Here is a 22,088-nt window from a genome sequence, read left to right as displayed (position 1 = left end):
TATCGCTGCAACATAACGGCAACACTGACACTTCTTCACGTCCTCTTCGGTCTAAAATATGTTTTTCTTTCATGCACTGGTCAATTTTGGGACTAGAGGTAAGAATACATCCAAAAACACATTTAATGTTTATTTTACTGTCTCTGATTTCTCCTAAATTCACAAAAAGTAAGCATTAGATAATGCCTAATTGGCATATTTAAACATCTTTTTTTTTTATTAACATTTCAGAAAAATGTAACAAAGTATAATTGTAAGTAATCAATGCGGAAGTTTCGTGGTGATATCTATTAGTAAACTAAATGACCTCATTCACCTGTTTTTACAATAAATATATTTAAAGGCTGTTTTCAAAATTAGGTTTTTTTCTTGTACTTGATCCAGAAATCTCAAATTAAGTACATACATTACATTATTCCTAAAAACATAGCAACATTTTATTTTTTAATGGCTGTATTTTCTGATTTATGGAGTGATCCAAATATATATCCAAAATTCCCTCTGTAAAAAACCTTTAACTCAGAAACTGTGTGATCCCTTGCTAAAGGAACGCCATGACCCGTGAAACTAACACCTCCATTCTCCAACCATCTTACTCTAAAAACACACAGGCATGCTGCCTGACGGAAATGTGGAAATACACACTGACCACCGACCACATGCCCGCTGACGGGTTCTGTGTCATTCTCCTTTTCTGGTTTCAACACTCGTCTTTTCTCTGCAGTGCGGCACCCGTCGCTCTCAGACAATATTACTGTGTGAACAATAGCTAATCATAGACGGGACTCAATTTCTTTTTCTACCCTTTACAGAATTCCACTGTTTGACAATCTATCAAGGAAAAAAGGGATCAAAAGCAGAATTGGACAGCACATATATTAAAATTGATGTTTAATAACAAGATATTTAACACCAGTGACTCTTCACAGTTCAGTTCTACTTATATTATGAAAGTGTTTATTGTATACTGAATAAAATTTTTAAATGTAACAGTGGAATTATGTACATTCACAAAAGTATACACCTCAACAGGGGAAAAAATACAATCTGGAGTCTTTGTATCTGAAGGCAAGGCGCTGTAACATTCCCAGACAAGCCATTTGAGGAATAGCCTCTTGAGATATCTCACAGATGTCTGTGTTTATGTTTTGAATCAGTCACTGCTGGTGGCTGAGGCTCAAGTCCCCTCAGTGAGGCTCATTTTAGAGATTGCCATCAAGATTTCCGGCTTGTTTTTCTATTGAGACTAATTATAAAAAACGTCATCCTCGGATAGTGAGCTGCTGTCCACGTGTCGGACGGCAGCCTCTGCAGTCGCAGTGCTTCTGTCCACCTCCAGGGGGCGATCTCTGTCCTGCTGGGTGTTGGACGTTGGGGAAATGGAGTTGACAATAGGGTGAAGGACGAGGTTGGCCGCCCTGTTGTCGCCATAAGTCTGGGCGTGGATGCTGTACAGGTGCTGAGGAACGCTGACGCTTCCACCGTCCAGCAGGAACTGGGACAGGAAGTGGCTTTGTGCTGCTGAGGAGGGATAATAACAGTGGCAGTCAAACAGTTGCTCCTTGAAAACATTGAAAAATGATTTGACAAACAGTGACAGCTGGGTCCTCTCAAGTTGTGGAGACTTTAGAAGCTGCAGCTCTTCACACTGGTATCTTATAGAAGTAGTACTGACGCGCTCGGTGCTTGAATTGGATAGTTAAAAAAAGTGACACTTACTCTGAAGCAGCTGCTGCATGAAGCTTTTATGACTGTGAATCCCATGTAAAAGCTATTTCTGTATAAAAGTCATGTAAATTCATGAGCAGCATATGTGCAGGGACCTTTTGAAATAAAGAAATACAGTGAACTTCCTCCACAGATAGTAGCCTACATATATGATTAAAGGCTAAATGTTTTTTATTTTATGTAGCTGTTCAGTTCAAACTAATATAATCTTGCAAGTAGGCTTCAACAAAAGCATTTGAAAATGTGCTCAAATACTTACAATGAAACAATGACTTACTGCTGCCTCGGTTGGTTATTGTTATTGTGTGACACCAAACTAACACTTTAAAACACTTTAAACTTTAAAAGTCACTACTAGGCTACTGTAGGTACTGTAGGTAACAATGGCACCGTATACAACCCCACTTCAAACAATTCAAACTATCCCTTTAAGCTCAAAGTAGGGGTGAGGTTGATTGGAATATGATCATTATTTTTTGAGATATCCCGTCATTAACTGAAGTTTTGACCCGTTAGTGACATTTGAAGACAAGTCATGGCATCACCGAAGTCAACAGGCGTCATCCTCTGAATGTGAGCACACACACACACTTTCATGGAAGAGCTTCAAAAGTGGAGAAATTTCCCTCTGGGGCCAAAAGAGTCAGGCACGCTGATGACATTACAGTAATACCATTAGTGTGGTTAAAAACAAAAACAAATCATAACATCTGCACACATCACGATCATGATTTTCTCCACTTCTGTGGGTTAGTGCAAACCAGGTCTTTGAGAAGTTTTCATATAACATATTATATCATATCATATATTCACTTAGCATTCATAAAATCAATTATGTTGTGCAACAGGTATTGATTCAATCATGTGTTATGTCTCATTTGACAGACATTACAGATCTGCAAAGTTTGCTGTACACCCCAAGGAGGAATTTAAAATGAAAAGATGCATTTTAGACCAAAAGCTCCAGTGACACACATGTGATCCTTTAACATGACGAACCTTGTAAACTAGTGCAGGGCTGCTCTAAACGGTCGTTCATCGACCACACATCCATGGATGCCTCGGCCAGGGCGAACTGCTCGGCCACTCCTGTGAGACAAACATATTTTATGTGACTTTTCCCAGAAGTCGACCCCAAGTTTTTCACCAAGTCTACCTGCATCACAAGCAAAGGGAAATTGAATAAGAGCACTCGATTTGAGCCACTGTCATGGCTCGTCTTAAGGGCTATTGATTTTTTTTGCCGCTCCCTCTGCACAAACCAATGGAACAGAAACAATGCCCAGAGGGATGTGAGTGACACCTCATTTCCACATGACCACATCTTCAATTCAATTTATTCTTCTGTTTCACCTGCAGCGAAGCGAGCTTCCTTGATCTCGTCCGTCATTTGGGAGTAGAATTGTTCATCCTCCTGCAGCTCGGCACCCCAGCCTCCATCGCCTTTACCCCAGGCCCCGCTCCGTCCGCCCCCTCCTCCCCTGGCCTGGCCTCCACCCCAACCCTTCCACTCAATCAGATGAGCAACTCGCCCCTGGGCCATCGCCGTCGGCTTGGTGATGTGCTCCTTTATCGTGGCCACCACACCTAAATAAGGGGAAGAGAAGGAGGGACACATCTTGATAAAGTGGATTAGGTGGACATGCAGTAAATGGCGTAGCAGAGGAAAGAAGGAGACAATCTGAGGAAAAGATAAAGTGATAGGCTACATGAAACGGTGTAGTTGGTAGAGAAGGGCGACAAATGGAAATGTGATGTAGAAAACAAGAAATAAAAACAGTAGAGAATGGAGACTTTTGATGCTGCATATATATATATATACGAATAACATATTATTATTATTATTTATTATTCTCGTTTATTACTTAGCATCCTGTGGGCCCACCACTCATGGGAAAAACCGCTGGGGTCGGGTGCGCTGTCACACGGGTGGCAGTGATGGTCAGGGACCTCGACGGACCAGACCCGGGCAGCAGAGGCTGGCTCTGGGGACGTGGAACGTCACCTCTCTGTGGGGGAAGGAGCCGGAACTAGTGCAGGAGGTGGATCGCTACCAGTTGGATCTAGTGGGGCTTACCTCCACGCACAGTCTTGGCTCTGGAACCGTACTCCTGGATAGGGGTTGGACTCTATTCTTCTCCGGAGTTGCCCGAGGTGTGAGGCGTCGGGCCGGGGTGGGGATACTCACTAGCCCCCGGCTGAGCGCCGCTACGTTGGAGTTTATCCCGGTGGACGAGAGGGTCGCCTCCCTACGCCTTCAGGTTATGGAGGGGAAAACTCTGACTGTTGTTTGTGCCTATGCCCCAAACCGCAGTTCTGAGTATTCGGCCTTCTTGGAGACCCTGAATAGAGCCCTGTAGGGTGCTTCAGTAGGGGACTCCGTAGTCTTGCTGGGAGACTTCAACGCACACGTGGGAAACGATGGAGACACCTGGAGAGGCGTGATTGGGAGGAAGGGCCTCCCTGATCTAAACCCGAACGGTCGTTTGTTGTTGGACTTCTGTGCTAGTCATGGAATGGCCATAACAAACACCATGTTCGAACATAAGGATGCTCATAAGTGCACGTGGTACCAGAGCACCCTAGGCCAAAGGTCAATGATCGATTTCGTAATCGTATCATCTGATCTGAGGCCGCATGTTTTGGACACTCGGGTGAAGAGAGGAGCGGAGCTGTCGACTGATCACCATCTGGTGGTGAGTTGGATCAAGGGGTGGGGGAAGACTCTGGACAGACCTGGTAAACCCAAACGGGTAGTGCGGGTGAACTGGGAACGTCTGGAGGAAGCCCCTGTCCTGGGGATCTTTAACTCACACCTCCGGTGGAGCTTTTCAGCCATCCCTGTGGAGGTTGGGGGCATTGAACCTGAGTGGGCGTTGTTCAAAACCTCTATTGCTGAAGCTGCGGTGATGAGCTGTGGTCTCAAGGTCTTAGGTGCCTCAAGGGGCGGTAACCCTCGAACACCGTGGTGGACCCCGGTGGTCAGGGAAGCCGTCCGACTGAAGAAGGAGTCCTTCCGGGTTATGTTATCCGGGAGGACTCCGGAAACAGTTGCAGGGTATCGAAGGACTAGAAGGGCGGCAGCTTCTGCCATGTCAGAGGCAAAGCAGCGGGTGTGGGAGAAGTTCGGAGAAGCTATGGAGAAGGACTTTCGGTCGGCACCAAGGTGCTTCTGGAAAACCATCCGGCACCTCAGGAGGGGGAAGTGAGGAACCATCCAAGCTGTGTACAGCAAGGGTGGGACCCTGCTGACTTCAACTGAGAAGGTTATCGGCCGCTGGAAGGAGCACTTTGAGGAACTCCTGAATCCGACTAACTCTATGGTAGAGGCAGAGCTGGAAGCTGATGGGGGATCATCGTCAATTTCCCTGATGGAAGTCACTGAGGTAGTCAAACAACTCCACAGTGGTAAAGCCGCAGGGGTTGATGAGATCCATCCAGAAATGCTGAAGGCTTTGGGTGTTGAGTGGCTGTCTTGGTTGACACGCCTCGTCAACATTGCGTGGAAGTCTGGGACAGTGCCTAGGGGTTGGCAGACCGGGGTGGTGGTTCCCCTATTTAAAAATAAACTACAGGGGTATCACACTTTTCAGCCTCCCTGGTAAAGTCTACTCCAAGGTACTGGAAAGGAGGGTTCGGCCGGTAGTCGAACCTCTGATTGAAGAGGAACAATGCAGATTCCGTCCTGGTCGTGGAACAACAGACCAACTCTTTACTCTTGCAAGGATCCTGGAGGGGGCCTGGGAGTACGCCCATCTGGTCTACATGTGTTTTGTGGATCTGGAGAAGGCGTATGACCGGGTCCCCCGCGTGATACTGTGGGAGGTGCTGCGGGAGTATGGGGTGAGGGGGGTCACTTTTGAGGGCCATCCAATCCCTGTACGCCCAAAGCGAGAGTTGTGTCCGGATACTCGGCAGTAAGTCGGACTCGTCTCCAGTGAATGTTTTATCACCAATCCTGTTTGTGATTTTCATGGATAGGATATCGAGGCGTAGTCGTGCAGGAGAGGGGTTGCAGTTCAGTGACCTGAGGATCTCACCGCTGCTCTTTGCAGATGATGTGGTCCTTATGGCATCATCGGTCTGTGACCTTCAACAGTCACTGGATCGGTTCGCAGCCGAGTGTGCAGCGGTTGAGATGAGGATCAGCACCTCTAAATCTGAGGCCATGGCTCTCAGCAGGAAACCGGTGGATTGCCTACTCCGGGTAGGGAATGAGCCATTACCCCAAGTGAAGGAGTTCAAGTACCTCGGGGTCTTGTTCGCGAGTGAGGGGACGATGGAGCAAGAGATTGGCCGGAGAATCGGGCAATCGAGCAGCGGGGGCGGTATTACAGTCACTTTACCGCACCATTGTGACGAAAAGAGAGCTGAGCCAGAAGGCAAAGCTCTCAATATACCGGTCAATCTTCGTTCCTACCCTCACCTATGATCATGAAGGCTGGGTCATGACCGAAAGAACGAGATCACGGGTACAAGCGGCCGAAATGGGTTTTCTCCGACGGGTGGCTGGCGTCTCCCTTAGAGATAGGGTGAGAAGCTCAGCCATCCGTGAGAGACTCGGAGTAGAGCCGCTGCTCCTTTACGTTGAAAGGAGCCAGTTGAGGTGGTTCGGGCATCTAGTAAGGATGCCACCTGGGCGCCTCCCTAGGGAGGTGTTCCAGGCACGTCCAGCTGGGAGGAGACCCCGGGGAAGACCCAGGACTCGGTGGAGAGATTATATCTCCTCACTGGCCTGGGAACGCCTCAGGATCCCCCAGTCGGAGCTGGAGGATGTGGCCCGGAGAAGGGAAGATTGGGGTTCTTTACTGGAGCTGCTGCCCCCGCGACCCGATCCCGGATAAGCGGTAGACGATGGATGGATGGATGGATTACTGACAGCGCTTCGACAGCACTGCATTTAGCTCACGTGAATAGAAAACCTAATAAAGAAATACGTTATAACTTGATAAAAATGTAAAATATTGTTTATATGTCCATTTAGTAAAAGTGACACAACATGAAATGATTTTGGTTTATTGGTTTATTTTGTAGTTTATTTCAGACTGAGGTCTGAATAAAACGAGTTGCAAGCCAGAGCAGTTTTAAGTCCTTTGGGGGAATGTCATTTGGGAATTGTAAGTCAGGTGCAAGTGCCTCCGCTTTCTGAATATTGACTTTTAAAATGTCAATGTTTACTGTAGCGTTTCACACATAACTGAGACCAAGTCCTTTCGCTGAATATACTGTAGGTTTAAATGTGTGTACAGACAGAACAATTGCGCCCACCTGCGTCTTTCTATTGGTTTTGTATGTAGTCGTACTGCCTCTCACGTTGGCCTCACGTTTTATCTGAACAAACCATAATGATTAAACATTCCCAAGCTGTGTGACTTTGTAAGGCCTGCCTGTCACTGTCCATAAGGCTCAAGTGATATTTTCTGTGTGTGCTTAGTGCCGACTGTGCTGTGGACATCCAATTAAATATAGACAGAGCCGTGACCATTTTGTATATCAGGGCCTTTTTTTAATGCTAGGATTTTACCAGGACAAAACTTGAGACACAAATCTTTTTGTTTACGGCTTCATTATTGGGACTTAAATCTAAGCTTAAAATCAACAGCTCTGTCACTTTAACTAAACTGTCTGTTGTAAAGCAGTATCTAATCTCTACAGTTATATGTTATTCATAACCCGCAATCACTGGGCAAAACTAGGAGCCATCATCGCTTTTAACCACAAGAGACAATGTCAGAAAGGTCTGGGGAAATGAAGAGTTGAAGCGAAAAGGAAAGGTTGAAAAGGCAAACGTGGAAAAAGAGACGGAGGAGGAAAGGTTAAAGTAAGAAGTTAAAGAAAAATAAAAGGCAGAACTATGTCAAGAAGAGAGAGAGGAGGAGAGGGTAACAAGTGTAGAGAGAACACAGTTAAATAATGTTATTTTTATCTGAGCTTGACACCAACAGACTGTGCTGTCTCACTGTGTTCACACTCTGTTATGAGCCTCAGTTTTGGCTCAATGGTGAGGAAGCAATGTTTGCATTTATTCAAGTTGTGTGCAAACTGCAGGAAAAACCCATTTGCTTTTTTAATTGGATATTTTGGCCTTGCTGTCCGCACTGTAGTGTGAAAAGGACCAAATCATATTTGGTTAACATCGCAGGCCACAGAATAATCATGTGTCTGAATGCAGCGGACAGCAGCAAGCTAGCCATGATTTCTCTGCGGATTTGTAGGTATAGTGCAGCCAAGAATGAATATCAAATACACTAAAGCCAAAAAATCCAACATAAACTTTATATGAAAGTGTCTGACAGCTGGATGATTAGAAATTATGTGGAGTCCTTTATGCTTTTCATATGCGAGAAGAAATATACAAAAATGTGTGAACAAAACTAACACATGTGCATGATGTTAGATGGTAGAATAAAGCTTCAACCTGATTAACTTGTTTTTCTGGCCACTTGGGGGCAACAGAAACACAGCACTGATGCATGATGATGATGTGATAGAGTGGACTTTTCAACAAACAGTTGCCTATTTACACAACCAGCAGATACATTTGTGTTTCTAGCCACATGACAGATGTAAACCAGCTCTGAGGGTGATGTTTGACTATTTAGCTGCTAAATGCTCCATTATGTGGACGTGTCTGTTGTTTGGTGCTGGGCAGGTAGCAGTTGATTTATCACAGCATTTTGCTGGAAACAGGTGCCTGCTCTGTGTGGAAATGAGCTTAATAAAAGCACCAAAAACCAAAAGTTAAGTTGCGGGCAGTACAACCAAAACAAGGGGCTGAAAGATGCTAAAACGCTCCAGAAAGCTGAGGAGAACTGAAGAGTCTGGTGATAATTCTCAGTACGCTCTTCTCTAGGAGGAAAACCTTACACATTACACGTTCAATCAATCAATCAATCAATCAATCAATACACTTTATTGTCATTTCGAGCTATACAATGTGTCATAGTGCTGATGCAGAAATATAAAATAAAATGTGTACTTAAAATATAAATGTACTTTATATAAATAACATATATAAACTGTATAAAATATATACATTTAAGAGTATTAGAGTGGAGTTCACATTGCTCAGGAGAAGAAGTTATTTCTGGTTCAACAGTTCAATACGTTGTGATTGGATCCATTATTAATTAAAAATGATTGATTATAGCAGCTTTATTAAAGCGGGGTATGAACAACAATATTGTCTGTTGAAACACCTCACTGCGTCAACAACAGTTTGACGTATACAATTGAACCAATCCAACATTTTTAAACTGCCGTGCTGTAATGTCACAGCCAGATTCAGTCAATAGAGATGCTATTTTAAAAGGGAAGAGGCAGGATCAACACGGTCAGCTGATCAATAAAGGGGATCATGACTAAAGTTTAACCCCGAACAGCCTGCTTACTGTAGGTAAAACTAACTAAAATCACTTTTGATTAAAAAACATGATGGGCGTCATAGACATGCAGCAGCCGTACCAATCTTGAAATGTGATTCATTAAAATAAGTTTTATTGTAAGAGAAACTGGGAAGCGAGAAAATCAGCTTCGGCAGGTGATGACTGCGTGAAGAAATGAAATAAGAAATGATTGGATTTCTCAGTCTTGTTTATCGTGTTGCTACAGTAAACACAGGCTTACACATGTAATAAAGTAACCAGAGTCAGTCAGGAATAAGTCCCTTTACAAAAGATATATATATATATATATATATTGCATTACGTAAGGCGTGACTCCCTGCTGTATGTTGTGAGGAAACAGAGCGGATGAACATACACAGACAGATGGACAAACAATAAGTGTTATGAAACCTGTAGGTGATGCATTCAGAGCTTTGTTATTTACCAGCCAACAATAAGTTGAGAAAATAACATTTATTCACATCCTAAAGGGGGCAACATTGGTAAGTGCTGTAATTTGCTTGTTGGCCAGCGATTAGTATTGATTTCAAGCTGCAGTGGGCTGAAACAATGCAGAAAGAAATCAAAGCTGCAGTCGTGACTGGTGGAAAGAACTATTAGGATCCAAACAATGTGGGATTTAGAAGGTTGATCGTTCCAAAAAGAGATAGTTTATAGTTTAGTTTTTCAGCAGTTTATTCTGATCAATGTGTCAAGGCATCTGATGCATTAGAATCTAAGATGACCTTGAGACAACAGCAATAAACAAGAGTGTGCAGTAATGCAGCTCTGTGAAGCTGAGCTGCACTGCTCAATGCTAATGTCAGCTAGATGTTTCGACGTCTCGCTTCACCCCGCCAACAAATCACGTGACCACCCCCAACAACCCTGGTGACCCTCCGATGTCTCCTTCAGTGCCACCATCAGGCCAACATTTCTACTTGCACAAGGGAAATAATCTTATTGTCATGAAATGTAATGAGCATGTTTACAAACTTTGCATATTTACCCTCACTACTCGGCTGTAAGAGTAACAGATCTGTCGTTAACTCGTTTGTCCGGTCCAACACGATTGAGTTTGTGGAATCTAATTCAGTTTTACGTTTCAGTTTCCGGGTGCCACAAGCACGCTTTCTGTTAATAAAATCACATCAGCGTGATATTGTATATTTATCAAACCGCATCACACAAGAAGAACAAATAGCAATAATATCTGTATGGTATTCTGCTATTTATAATTTTATTTCTACAATAGTATTTGAGTTTGCGCAGTGTGATCCGATTTGAGCAGTTAGGTTGTCAGCTGCACTTTGTGACTGCACAACTCTTTTCGAATTACATGATGACTGACAAATGATTAGGTCTGAGTAAATGTCAAAAAGCTTTTCTATTTTTTTCTGGACCGGTTCTGTCGCTCCCAAAGCAGGTGTCAGCCTCTCAGCTCTCTGCCCGAATGTCTGTATTTATTTAACATATTCATGAAGGTTTCACAGCCTTCATAATTATACTGTCAGGCAATAAAGGAGCTTTCACTGCGAAAAGTTCAGCAAGGCTTAACACATTAAGTGACATAATTAACCTCCTGCAGAGAGAGCAAAAGGGGATGAAAAAGAGTAGGAGGCAACATGATGAGAAGAGGAAGTCAGACTCAAACGTGAGAAGGAAACGTGTGTGAACTTGTACCCTTTACTTATGTCTGTATATGTATATTGCCATTGCAGCATATGTGCAAGAGAGTGTGAGCATGAATGAGGGAAATGACATTACCAATCTCCCATGGTTACGATTGTAACGTAATTTCCCAGCATGCTGTTTTCTCAGTGTCATATCTTTGATCCATAATGAAATACAACATGAACATGTTTATGTTTGTGTGTGTGCGCCTTACCCATCAAAGAGGAGGTGGCCAACTGGCCGATATCATAGCCACTGGCTTTATCTGCCATACTGCCGTTTGATGGATTCTGGCCATCCTGCGTAATACGATGCACAAAGAGAGGCAGAATATCACATCTTTATCTTCATTATTGATGTACGCTGAGAAAATAGCTTCGCAGCGGCGAGCTAAAAGGAAGCTATTCAATAGGTTTCATATCAAAAAGAGAGATTTATTTAACTCACAGAGGAGCAGCTATGACATTTGAACCATACAAATCATAGAGTTATGAGCTTCACATATACCAAAACAACAACATAATTACATTTACATACATCCTTCTCTGGCAATCACATCCTATGTCTGATGACTCAACCTACACAAATACAAATCCTGCATTCACACTCAAGTGAATGAAGGTGTTTTTAAACTCAAACCAGCATTTAAATGGTATTTACAGCAAAGTAGCAACAATAAGTATGGAAAGAGAAACTGCACTTCAAATATATTTCTTCTGTGGGGTTCTCTTCATCTGAGAGTAAAGCTTTCAAGCTTTTTTCAAAGATGTTGCAAGCAAAGTGGGATTTTTACCCATTAGTGCATCGTTCCACTTCAAACTGCTGGAAACCAGTCCGAATAAAAGTCACTTGAATGTAAAATGAGTTAAATGGAAAAACCCCAAGCGTTTCCTTCGGGCAAATTAAGACCATTTTTGTTTTTCAAATCAACTGCTCTGTTACCAGATGTGTTGTCACTGCTAAACAATCTGAGAAACTGCTCTTTTTACTAAACTAAATAATCATTCTTTAATAAATGTTTTACAATTCTTATTCAATATCATTAAATATGTAAATATACATTAAACAATCATTGTAAGACATGGTTTGTAAAAATAATTATTGTCTTTGTGCTAATGCTATAAAAGGTAGCTAGGTGTACATGTAATTCACCCGGTGGTCATAAACTATACAAATATATTCTACTACTAGTAAAAGTTTGTAATAACTCCAAACTGAAATGTCTCAAATTATTTCGGTGGCTGTAATACCTTTGAGTTTATTTTGTCGATAGCTGTCTAGCTAGCAACACTAGCTACAGTTAGCTAGTCATCAAACTGGTAAATACAAAACAATGAGTGTTTGCTGTAAGTTAGTTCGTCTTTACTCTAAATAACAAATACAATTTGTTACAGGTGTTGTAAACATTTGACCAGTCTACGATACAGCGCTGATGGAGACTAGAAATGTGAAGGCTGTTGGCCTACTTAAGCTACATGACATTAGCTTCTGTAGCAAAGCACAGTCAAAGTACAAATGACGTCAAACACAAGTCAAAAGTATGGCTGAGGAGCAGAGTAAACATGTCATGTGTGAAAGAAACAAAAACCATAACATGGAGCCGAACAGATGCACTTATCTCACTGTGCAATAAACATCATAGGCAGATAATAAGATAAATTACAAGATACAAGTGAGATGTGCCGATTGTGTTAAAATAATTTCAGATCCTTTTGAAGCGAGCCGGTTGTTAACATCAGACATTCTGCTCATTTCCTCATTCAATCAGCAGAACTGCACCGGCATGTTCATACATGTCTCTAAAGGAATTAGGAATGCATATAGTTTTGTATTTATTTGAGTTTGAGATATGTGTCTTTGAGTTCCTTCTCCTCCCCCATTACAATTTAAGTGCATATCATTTTTTTTCGTTTTCCCAGGAGTTTCTTTTGTTTATATTTGCATTTTAAGAAATTATACAGTTAAGAAGCATCCGATTTGTATTTATTTAAATACAATGAAAACAATCACAGAAACAGAGGGGGACAAAAGCAAATTTGATAACTATAATATTTATCACCTATGAATGTGTAGGATATAGTTGACTGATTATATTATAACAATAAAGAAACAACAATCAGCCACTTAAAGCGTTACATGACCAAACTGTACGACTGTTTTTACATCTGTTCACCGCATTCTCTCCAACATCTTGAAGTTACATTTTCTTTGAATTTGGGGTTGCATAAAATATCGATTTATGATATTCCATGTATATTCTTTCCAATAGTTTCAGTTATTCCATTTATGTTTTTGCAAATTTGTTCCCAATTAGCTGGTGATATAATGCATGTAAGTTTATTTCCCATTACTTTTTTTTACAAATCACATTCATTTGTTTATCTTGATGGTCAGCTTGTATTATTTCAACCATCAACATTTCATTTCCACCCCACAGTCATACACAGCATATATTTTTCAGTGAATTTATATCTTGAATAGATTTCTCTTTAAAAACATCAGCACTTCTCATTTGGAAGAATCTAAATAAATTTGTTTTTACCCTTAATTTAATAGCCTGTCCATTTCTCTGGATATTTCACTGAATCAGTTCTAGTGAAAATTATATTTAATTATATAATTATTATAATTCTGGTAAACCAAAACAAGTTGCTTTTAGTCTAAATATGGGTACATGTGACTCACCTCGACAGAGGATGGCTGACCCTCCTCAGTCTGATCCTGCCGTACTGTCATTGGATGGTGGAGCTCTGTGGGGAGTCACACACACACACACACACACACACTAGTGTTACATTCATGATCAATGTGCGTCCGTTTACGTGTGCTTCGATGTGTGTGTGTGTGTGTGTGTGTGTATGTGTGTGTGTGTGTGTGTGTGTGTGGGGCATGGTCTTTAAAGCCAAAAATGTGTCTCTAATGGCCAGAGGTCAAGCGAGGCTCATATATAATGGATGAGACACAGAGAGAGAGAGCGTCATGTAACTGGGGCCTCTCTGTCTATTTGATTTTTAATTGATGGTGATGAGGTTCAAATGACACGAAGAAATGAAGCGCAGTTCAGAGCGACGGATAATTAACATCATTAGACAAGTCACTGCACACACACACACACACACACACACACACACACACACACACACACACACACACACACACACACACACACACAGGGTTTCCCTTGGGAGGTTCCGTCAAAAACAATTGGCTGTTGCTATGGAAACGAGACAGCAACAGAAGGCGAGTGACACCCCTCCATATCAAATGATATCAAGTCAGCAGGTCAAGAAACCCATTATGATTCCTGAACCAATTCACTCTCTCGTGGAGTTAAATTCCACCCTGACTCTCTCTCTCACACACACACACACACACACACACACACACACACACACACACACTGTTCTCTTAGCTGCCTTCCCTCTTTCTTCCCAGCTTGAAAGCACTGCCCCTCATCACCCTCCCTGTAAAAGAAACCCTTCCTGAACAAAAGCAGACTTTAACTCACAAATTATTGTGAGACGGCATCACAGATTCAGGCTGAAAATAAGAATGTGACGTGAATGTTAAATGTCACACACTGACAAAATAACGAGTAGATTGTTGTTCGGAGGGATCACAGAAAGCTGGTACACCTCGAATCACCTTTTTGTTTTATTAGATCTTTTGTTTTTGACGGCACAAATTAGTGCTTGTGTTCTTCCAGAATATATATATATATATATATAGAATATATATTTCCACCAAGAGCAGAGACAAATATGAGAGAACATTGTAACCCAAGTCACATCTTCAAGTCACGACCAAGTTGGAGATGAGCCTCGGATGGAGCAATTCTAAAGCTACTGCTGTCGTCCACTGATGCTCACAATCCCTCTCACAATCCCTCTCACAATCCCTCTCACAATCCCTCTCATCAACCGTTAAATTTTTTAAATTCTCAGAGCTATCTCTTGAGAGCGTGATGTAACTTTCTTAAACTGCTCCTCAAATGTGTTTTGGCTGCTGTCAACACTTCCTGCAGGTAGATCCAACCCACAGACACACAGACTTGGACACACAAAAACAGGTGGACTGACCTTTGTGACCTTTGCAGAGGCAGGCACCCATGGTGTCAGGAAGGCCGGGCAGTTATCTGTTCACCATGGTGGCTTGAGGATGAGGTGCGGGTGAAAGGGAGGAAGAAGGGGAGGAAGGAAGGGTAGAGAAAGAGGTATCAGAAGTGTCAGTCAGCAGAAGAGCAGAGAGAAACTGAGGCAGGGGGAAAGTAAGAGCGGATGCCAGATGAGCTGCAGGCTGATGCATTGGCTGACTTCTCTGTATAGGAGGAGAGAGGTGACACAGACAAAGTGTGGGGAGGGGAGACAGAGAGAGGGAGGGGGTGAGAGGGAGAGAGACAGAGAGGGAGGAAATCGGGGAGAAAGCATGAATGCCTGTTTGCTGACGATTTTGAATCTCCTCCCCTCTATTTCTTTCAGATATTCTCCTCCCACTCTGTTGTCCGTCTCCATCCCACTGCATATAGACTCTCACTGTGAATGGAGGGCTTGATGACAGAGCTATATGTTGAATATTTTAATTCTATTTGAATCTATGGAAACTATTAAGCATCTTGCTTTATCAAAAACAACAATGTCAACTTGTTGCTACTAATGTACAATGTATTACTGGGCAGTATCATTGCACAGTGTGTATTTCATACATATTAAAGTTAGAGTTAGAGTATCTATCTATCTATCTATCTATCTATCTATCTATCTATCTATTTATTTATTTATTTATCTATTATTTATTTATTTATTTATTTATTTATTTATCTATTTATTTATTTATCTATCTATTTATTTATCTGGGGCTTGATGGATTAAAATGTTTCAATACTGATGCCAAAACAATACTAGTATTGACACCTGACTTTTTCTCAAATTCAATATCTATAAAAGAAAAAATACTAAGAATCTGACCTGGCATTCAATGGAAACTTTCCGTAGTGAAAGTTTTAGATACTCGGTCCTACAACACATACATACGTTTTGTCACGTATATCACATACTTTAATAGAGCATCTAATAGCTTATTCACCATTGTGGTAAGACTAAGAGTTCACTGTGAATGGAACAGACTCTATGAATCAGACTCTATGGATCAAACTCTATGAATCAGACTCTACTAATCAGACTCTATGACTCAGACTCGATGAATCAGACTCTACTAATCAGACTCTATGAATCAGACTCTATGAATCAGACTCGATGAATCAGACTCTATGAATCAGACTCTATGAATCAGACTCTACTAATCAGACTCTATGAATCAGACTCGATGAATCAGACTCTATGAATCAGACTCTATGAATCAGACTCTATGAATCAGACTCTATGAATCAGACTCTACTAATCAGACTCTATGAATCAGACTCTATGAATCAGACTCTACTAATCAGACTCTATGAATCAGACTCTACTAATCAGACTCTATGAATCAGACTCTATGAATCAGACTCTACTAATCAGACTCTATGAATCAGACTCTACTAATCAGACTCTATGAATCAGACTCTATGAATCAGACTCTACTAATCAGACTCTATGAATCAGACTTGATGAATCAGACTCTATGAATCAGACTCGATGAATCAGACCATAATAACAGATTGAGGTTGGCTCATAATATTGTCTCTGACCCCAACCATATCCTGAACAGCGAATATGAATTGTTGGAGATACAGAGTCCCACAATTGAATAAGGTTGGACTGTAGCACTCCTTTGAGCACCAGTCATTTCTAAAATGAAATACATAGCTTAATCCCAAATCAAATGTATGTTGAAGGGTCTTGAACATATTGTCTTCGGTGATTGTAATGTTATGTTAAAGTTTCCTCATTTCTTTTCTTAAATATTTGTCTTAAACGTTTCAGACTTGATCTAACAAAGTATTATCGTATCGTTTGTACATGTCAAAATTGGGCTTTCCTTTTTATGGATGGGATAAAAGAAAAGCAACATTTGATTTGTTTCGGCTATTTATGGTATATTATAATTCTTATGATGTTTCTGCTCCATAAACTCTGAGCTGTATTTAGAATTTTTTAGTTTTGACTGATTTCCATTTACTGTATTAAAACACAGACATATAATCAATAACATACATTCGCACCTTTAAACACAACATGCTGCGTCTCCTGTCTCTCCCCACACACACACACACACACACACACACACACACGCACTCACTCACTCACTCACACACACACACACACACACTCAAGCACGCACGCACACACACACGCTTTATCCCCGTTGGTCTCAGATTCTGGGCTTCGCTGACATCACCCACAGCAACAGTGCCCTTGCTCCATCATGGGGAAAATCCTGTTGCCATGGCAGCCAAGCCACTCCATGTATCAGAAGCTTTTTTTTTTTTTACTAATCTAACATTAGATGTGCAAGTGAGGACGGATCTGATATAGTTAACAAAACACCGGTGACATCAACATTCAAAGAAATCTCAAAGAAATCTCTAGAAAGAGTTGTGTGATGATGTTGATTAAAGTTTATTTTCCTTAACAGAGACCGGTTTCCTTCTATGTGCCCTTGGGATAGATACTAAAGTATAGTCTTACTGTAATGTCAGTACTTCTCACGATAACCACAAACATGTCCTGAAGAGGTAGGGGAGTCAAGAATCAGATGTTAAAAATACAAAATGTAGCGATAAATTAGCAGCGAGCCCCAAATTACGCAACCATTATCACACTAAGTACAGAAGAACAACACAGAACATGCAGATTATATCCAAATTTGATGTATTGGCAAAAAGGGCAGATTTTTGTTCACCGACTCTTCACTGAGCTTTACATTATATTAGCTTGGAACCTCAACAAGGACCCTTGAAAGCCTTTCCAGGGGTCATTAACTGTGTTGCTGGCGGCTTTCAAGGGGTTCTAAAAGGTTTGGAGGTTTTCCAGAGGTCCTTCAGGGTGTGCTGATAGCATTTACAATTTTGAAGAACTTTTCAAGAACTCCTTAAAAGGCCTCAATGAACCCTAAAACACCACCAGGAAATTGTGGAACTCCCTCAAAAAAAACATAGACCCCTGAGACCCCTTGAAAACACCCCGAAGAAAACCCTAAAAAAGGCCCCAAATTTCATTAAGCACTTTGAAAGTCATGAACTTCTGAAACCTCCCAGAAGAACTAAATAAAGAAACCCGAGGGAACAAAAAACACTTCAAGAAAAAGGTATACATTTATTTATTTCTATTTTAGTGTTTTATTGATTTTTGGAGCCTTGAGGGCTTTTACCATGTCTGTCTTATGTCTGTAAAATGTGTGTCAAGATGGAAGCATACAGACCTACTCTCTGGGACTGCTGGAAGGGTTCAGTGACACCTATAAATCACTCTGGGGACTGTAAAAACCCTCAAGAAACTCATGGAAAAGCTCAAGAACCTTGTGGAATCCATCTTGAATATTTATTTACATTTTTTAAAGACTCCTTTAGGTCCCTGAGCCCCATATTGAGATGCACTTGTTGTCATGACAGAAAAGAGGGCTGGCTAAGAGCAGTCTGACCTCTTGTGGTGAAAAGGCAAAAGTGCAACAGTTCCATTTCTATCTCGTGTCAGAATCAGAAATCCTTCATTAGTCCCACAACACCTCGTTACAGCAAAAGAACATAGGAAGTAAAGTGGCGAGTACACAATAGTTAAATAGAATAAAAATAATATCAGTACAAAGTGGTTGATAAAAAGTTGTAAAAGTGAGTATTGCACATGGCAGTAATACTGTAATTGCACAACAGTGGTGGAATAGTCTGTTCTTGGGCCGTGGTGGTTGTACAGTCGTATGCAGCATATCTTGGAAAGCAATGCCACAAGCTTCCACATGTATTTTCTGTTGACTCTGTTGACTGTGTGCCTGAATATTTAGTCTGTTTGGATCTTCCATCAAACAAAATATATCTTGAATTTCATCAGATGAGAATGTGGGTTTTTGCCCAGTAGTTGGACAGTTTAACTTCCACATATACACATACACAGCGATGCTCCTCACTGGGAAGCCACAGACATTCAGCAGCAGTCATTTCTGTGGTCCCCTCAGGCAAAGAGGGAGTTGGACGGCTTTCAATACTGGAGTAGTGTCATTTATGCATATCATACATGAAACACTGTTTTCAGTTCATGCTGTCAAGTTATTATGAAATACAAGTGTGATTACTTTGATTCTCTAATGAATGATCCAGCTTCTGGGAAAATGAAACTTATCTTTGTTGGAGTCTGTGTCGATGTGGGAATTCCCCACTCTGATATTAAATATGATGGGAAAGGCTTGGAGGTATATTTTAAACCTTGCCCAAGGTCAAACTGAGACCACCCTGCTTTTTATAGACCCACCCTGCTTCACATTCACACAGCTCCGCATTTCACACTTTCGGCCCTCCACTGTTGGTCTCAAACAGAACAAGAGTTAAAATGTTATATGAAAACTCAACATGGTTTGGCTGCAGTAGCTCTACTTGAGGTTGTGTGACCACATGCAACGACAAAAGCAGTCCTGATGAGGCTCTGATGAAGGCTTGTTTGGCAGATGGCATGAGCCTTAGACATAAAATGTGAAGCTGAGATCAGAGAGTTTTGAGCTGTTAGAGTGATGCTATTGTGGTTTATATCCAACATGGCACTGTCGGTATGAAAGTAAATAATAGTTTTTGTACTGTAACATAAATTGTACAATAAAGTTAATGTTAACTGAAAGCAGAGAGTAGAATGTATCTACTATATTCAAGTTGCTCAAATTCAAATTGTCAGGTTTAACAATCAAGGTGCTTATATTTCAGGCTTGCTGGAAGATTTGTTTTGAAGTCGGTTACTCAATATGGCAGAAAACAGGCTGACAAGAAATATATTTATATGGGATACAATTACATTAAATTGGTTCTTGGTCAAGAAATGTGTGTTCATTTATCGTTCAGAGTGTTTGATCAGAAAAAAAAGCAATGGGCTAATCATAAATGACCTAAACCTAAACAAAGCTTACATTTGGGATGATACAATATGAATACGGTTGTGAGAATTATGTTGCATATAACTTATCTAAAAAGCAAAGAACTTTATGTGCCCTGTTGAGATCTGGTATTTTACCACTTATTGTTAACGGACAGTCTGGAAGAAGAAAAGCAAATGTGCTGTTTGACTGATATAGAAAATAAAGTTCCACTTTTATTGCTCTGTTTACTGTGAATGGCACAATACTTTTTTTAGTAAGATAAAAACAGTAGATTTTGTAAATATGACTGATGCACAATGATTGAGTTTGCTGTTCATATATAAAACATTTAAAATAGCTAGTTATTTGGAGAAATCCTGGGAAAGTGCTTTATCAGGATAAACTGTAGATATGGATCAGTTCTTTTCAGTGTGTACTTGTGAATTCTGTTATTTAAAAGTAAAAAGCAATGTCTTGTAATCCTATCTGGCATGATCAGATGGAAATAAAAAACTAAAGTACTTGTTTAAATTCAGCCATTAAAATTCAAGATGACTTGCATTTTTAGATCAGAATTTTAATGGAATTCAACAACTTGAATGTAGTGATGTTTGAGTACTGGACTGAAGTGCCACCATATAAAGAGCAGAAGAGGTGGTTTGGCACCAGCAACCTTTAAAGATGGATGTTGAAGAATCAGGTCAATAAGCAGTAGAGCGCTCCCATCCATACCAATGAGCACATCAAATAGTGTAGAATGTCATTTACTGCAGAACTATCTCACCCATCTTCCTACATCTTAACAGGGCCCGCCCCTCTCTGCTGAGATGACATAATTAGGCACACCTGTTAGCACTTTCCTTGATTGAGCTGCATCCCATCCTATAAGACTAACTAACGAGCTTGTGTGACTTATACACCATAGATGGTAATGTATGAAATAAACTGAAACACTGGCCTCAAAGTAATAATCAAGCAGACACAAAAACACTGTTAATGTTGGGCAGTCTAGGGAAATGTAAATCATTGATTCTAGGGGAAAACAACAGTTTGTGCTGAAGATCAAGAAAAAGCACACAAATATCCTCCAAAGCTTCCTTACAGTATATTGTTTAATTAAATAGTTATTTGTAGATTTGCTTTCTTTCCAAATTAGAAGAGAAGGTCAGTACCACTATCTAACTATGTCTGTGTGCTAAGTAGGGAGGCAATTTGTCTAGCTTAGCATAAAGACTGGCAGCCAATTGACAAAAAACAGTTTATCCATCTGCCCAGTTTCTCTGTGCAGCGTCTGCGGCTACAGTGGCGAAAACCACAAATTCAGTCTTTCAAATTCAAGTCATTTCTACATCAGTTCCTCAATTCCTCATGTTTCATTCCTGGTTTACTTTCTTTCATCCACATTTTCTAACTTCTGAGGTTCCATCACTCGTGAAAAAAGCTCACATCATTAACATATGGTTAGAATTGTTAGTTGGAGCCCCAATGTTCTTGTCATGATCTTATCCTCAACCTGCGGGAGTTGATGTGTTTTTCATTGTGTATTCTGGAGTCATTACAAGATCTACATTTCACTTGTACATGTCATTCATGAGTAAGCTGAGAAAACCTGTGTGGAGCTGTTGTTCCTTGCTGGCTTTCAATTTAGCTTTTCTCTGCACAGTTCAGAGAAACATGTGCCAAGCGCAACAAGGAATGCTGGGAAATACCTTGCCGAAACAACAGAGGACAGTAAGTTGTCCCACGTGACTAACCACGTGAGACTTTCTGAGGAAGTGTGCGGGACTTACTGTGGCTTGCCTGCACATGTGGACGGTGACTGGAAGTCTCAGTTCCATTTGTCTCAGTAACTAAGTACTCACAGTAGTGTGTGTGTTGTGTGTTCGGGCCAGAACTCCCTCTGTGTCAGGCCCAATGAAACCATAATATTAGCTCTACAATCCCATGATAGATGGAGCATGTTGAAAACCACTGTCTGCAGATTGACCACTCTTCCCTCCCTTTCCTGCCACTTCTGATCTCTTGTTCTCATTTTCTGTGTTTTGCCACAGAAGCACCAAAATAGCACTCTTAGCTTTGAGGAAAACATATTTTGATGACAGCCAAAGCTAAATTGTTGCTTTGTACCACAGAGAAAGGGGATGTGAAAATGGGGAGGACTTTTGCTGGCTAATGGCTTTGGTTACTTCTGGCCGGCAGCAAAGTTGGCAAGGTCTCTCAAGGCTACACCAACAGGAAATTGCATTAATCCAGAGCTGGGCTAAAGTAATTTACTCCCTTCTTTATTCAATGCTTTGCCAGAGTTTCAGCGGA

At 41.1% G+C, this 22,088-nt stretch overlaps 1 protein-coding gene across 2 annotated transcripts; it reads right to left on the bottom strand.

The window, feature by feature from the left end:
- Positions 1 to 144: 144 nt before the first annotated feature.
- On the bottom strand, positions 145 to 21,591 carry fam131c (family with sequence similarity 131 member C). 2 transcript variants are annotated; one of them, XM_029436183.1, is made up of 7 exons: positions 21,566 to 21,591; positions 14,867 to 15,104; positions 13,473 to 13,537; positions 11,002 to 11,086; positions 3,082 to 3,315; positions 2,728 to 2,817; positions 145 to 1,521 (listed from the first exon to the last, which is right to left on the bottom strand). In XM_029436183.1, exons 2-7 carry the CDS (start codon positions 14,895 to 14,897, stop codon positions 1,247 to 1,249), a joined length of 780 nt encoding a protein of 259 aa, XP_029292043.1. In that variant the 5' UTR covers positions 14,898 to 15,104; positions 21,566 to 21,591; the 3' UTR covers positions 145 to 1,246. The 2 variants fall into 2 exon arrangements, with proteins under 2 accessions (XP_029292043.1, XP_029292045.1); XM_029436185.1 differs by having other exon boundaries at positions 145 to 1,518.
- Between the last annotated feature and the right edge of the window lie 497 nt (positions 21,592 to 22,088).

The sequence above is a fragment of the Cottoperca gobio genome, chromosome 7, assembly GCF_900634415.1.
Source record: "Cottoperca gobio chromosome 7, fCotGob3.1, whole genome shotgun sequence".
Lineage (NCBI taxonomy): Eukaryota > Metazoa > Chordata > Actinopteri > Perciformes > Bovichtidae > Cottoperca > Cottoperca gobio.
The sequence above is the reverse complement of the archived record's forward strand: the minus strand, read 5'-3'. Positions and strand labels throughout refer to the sequence as shown.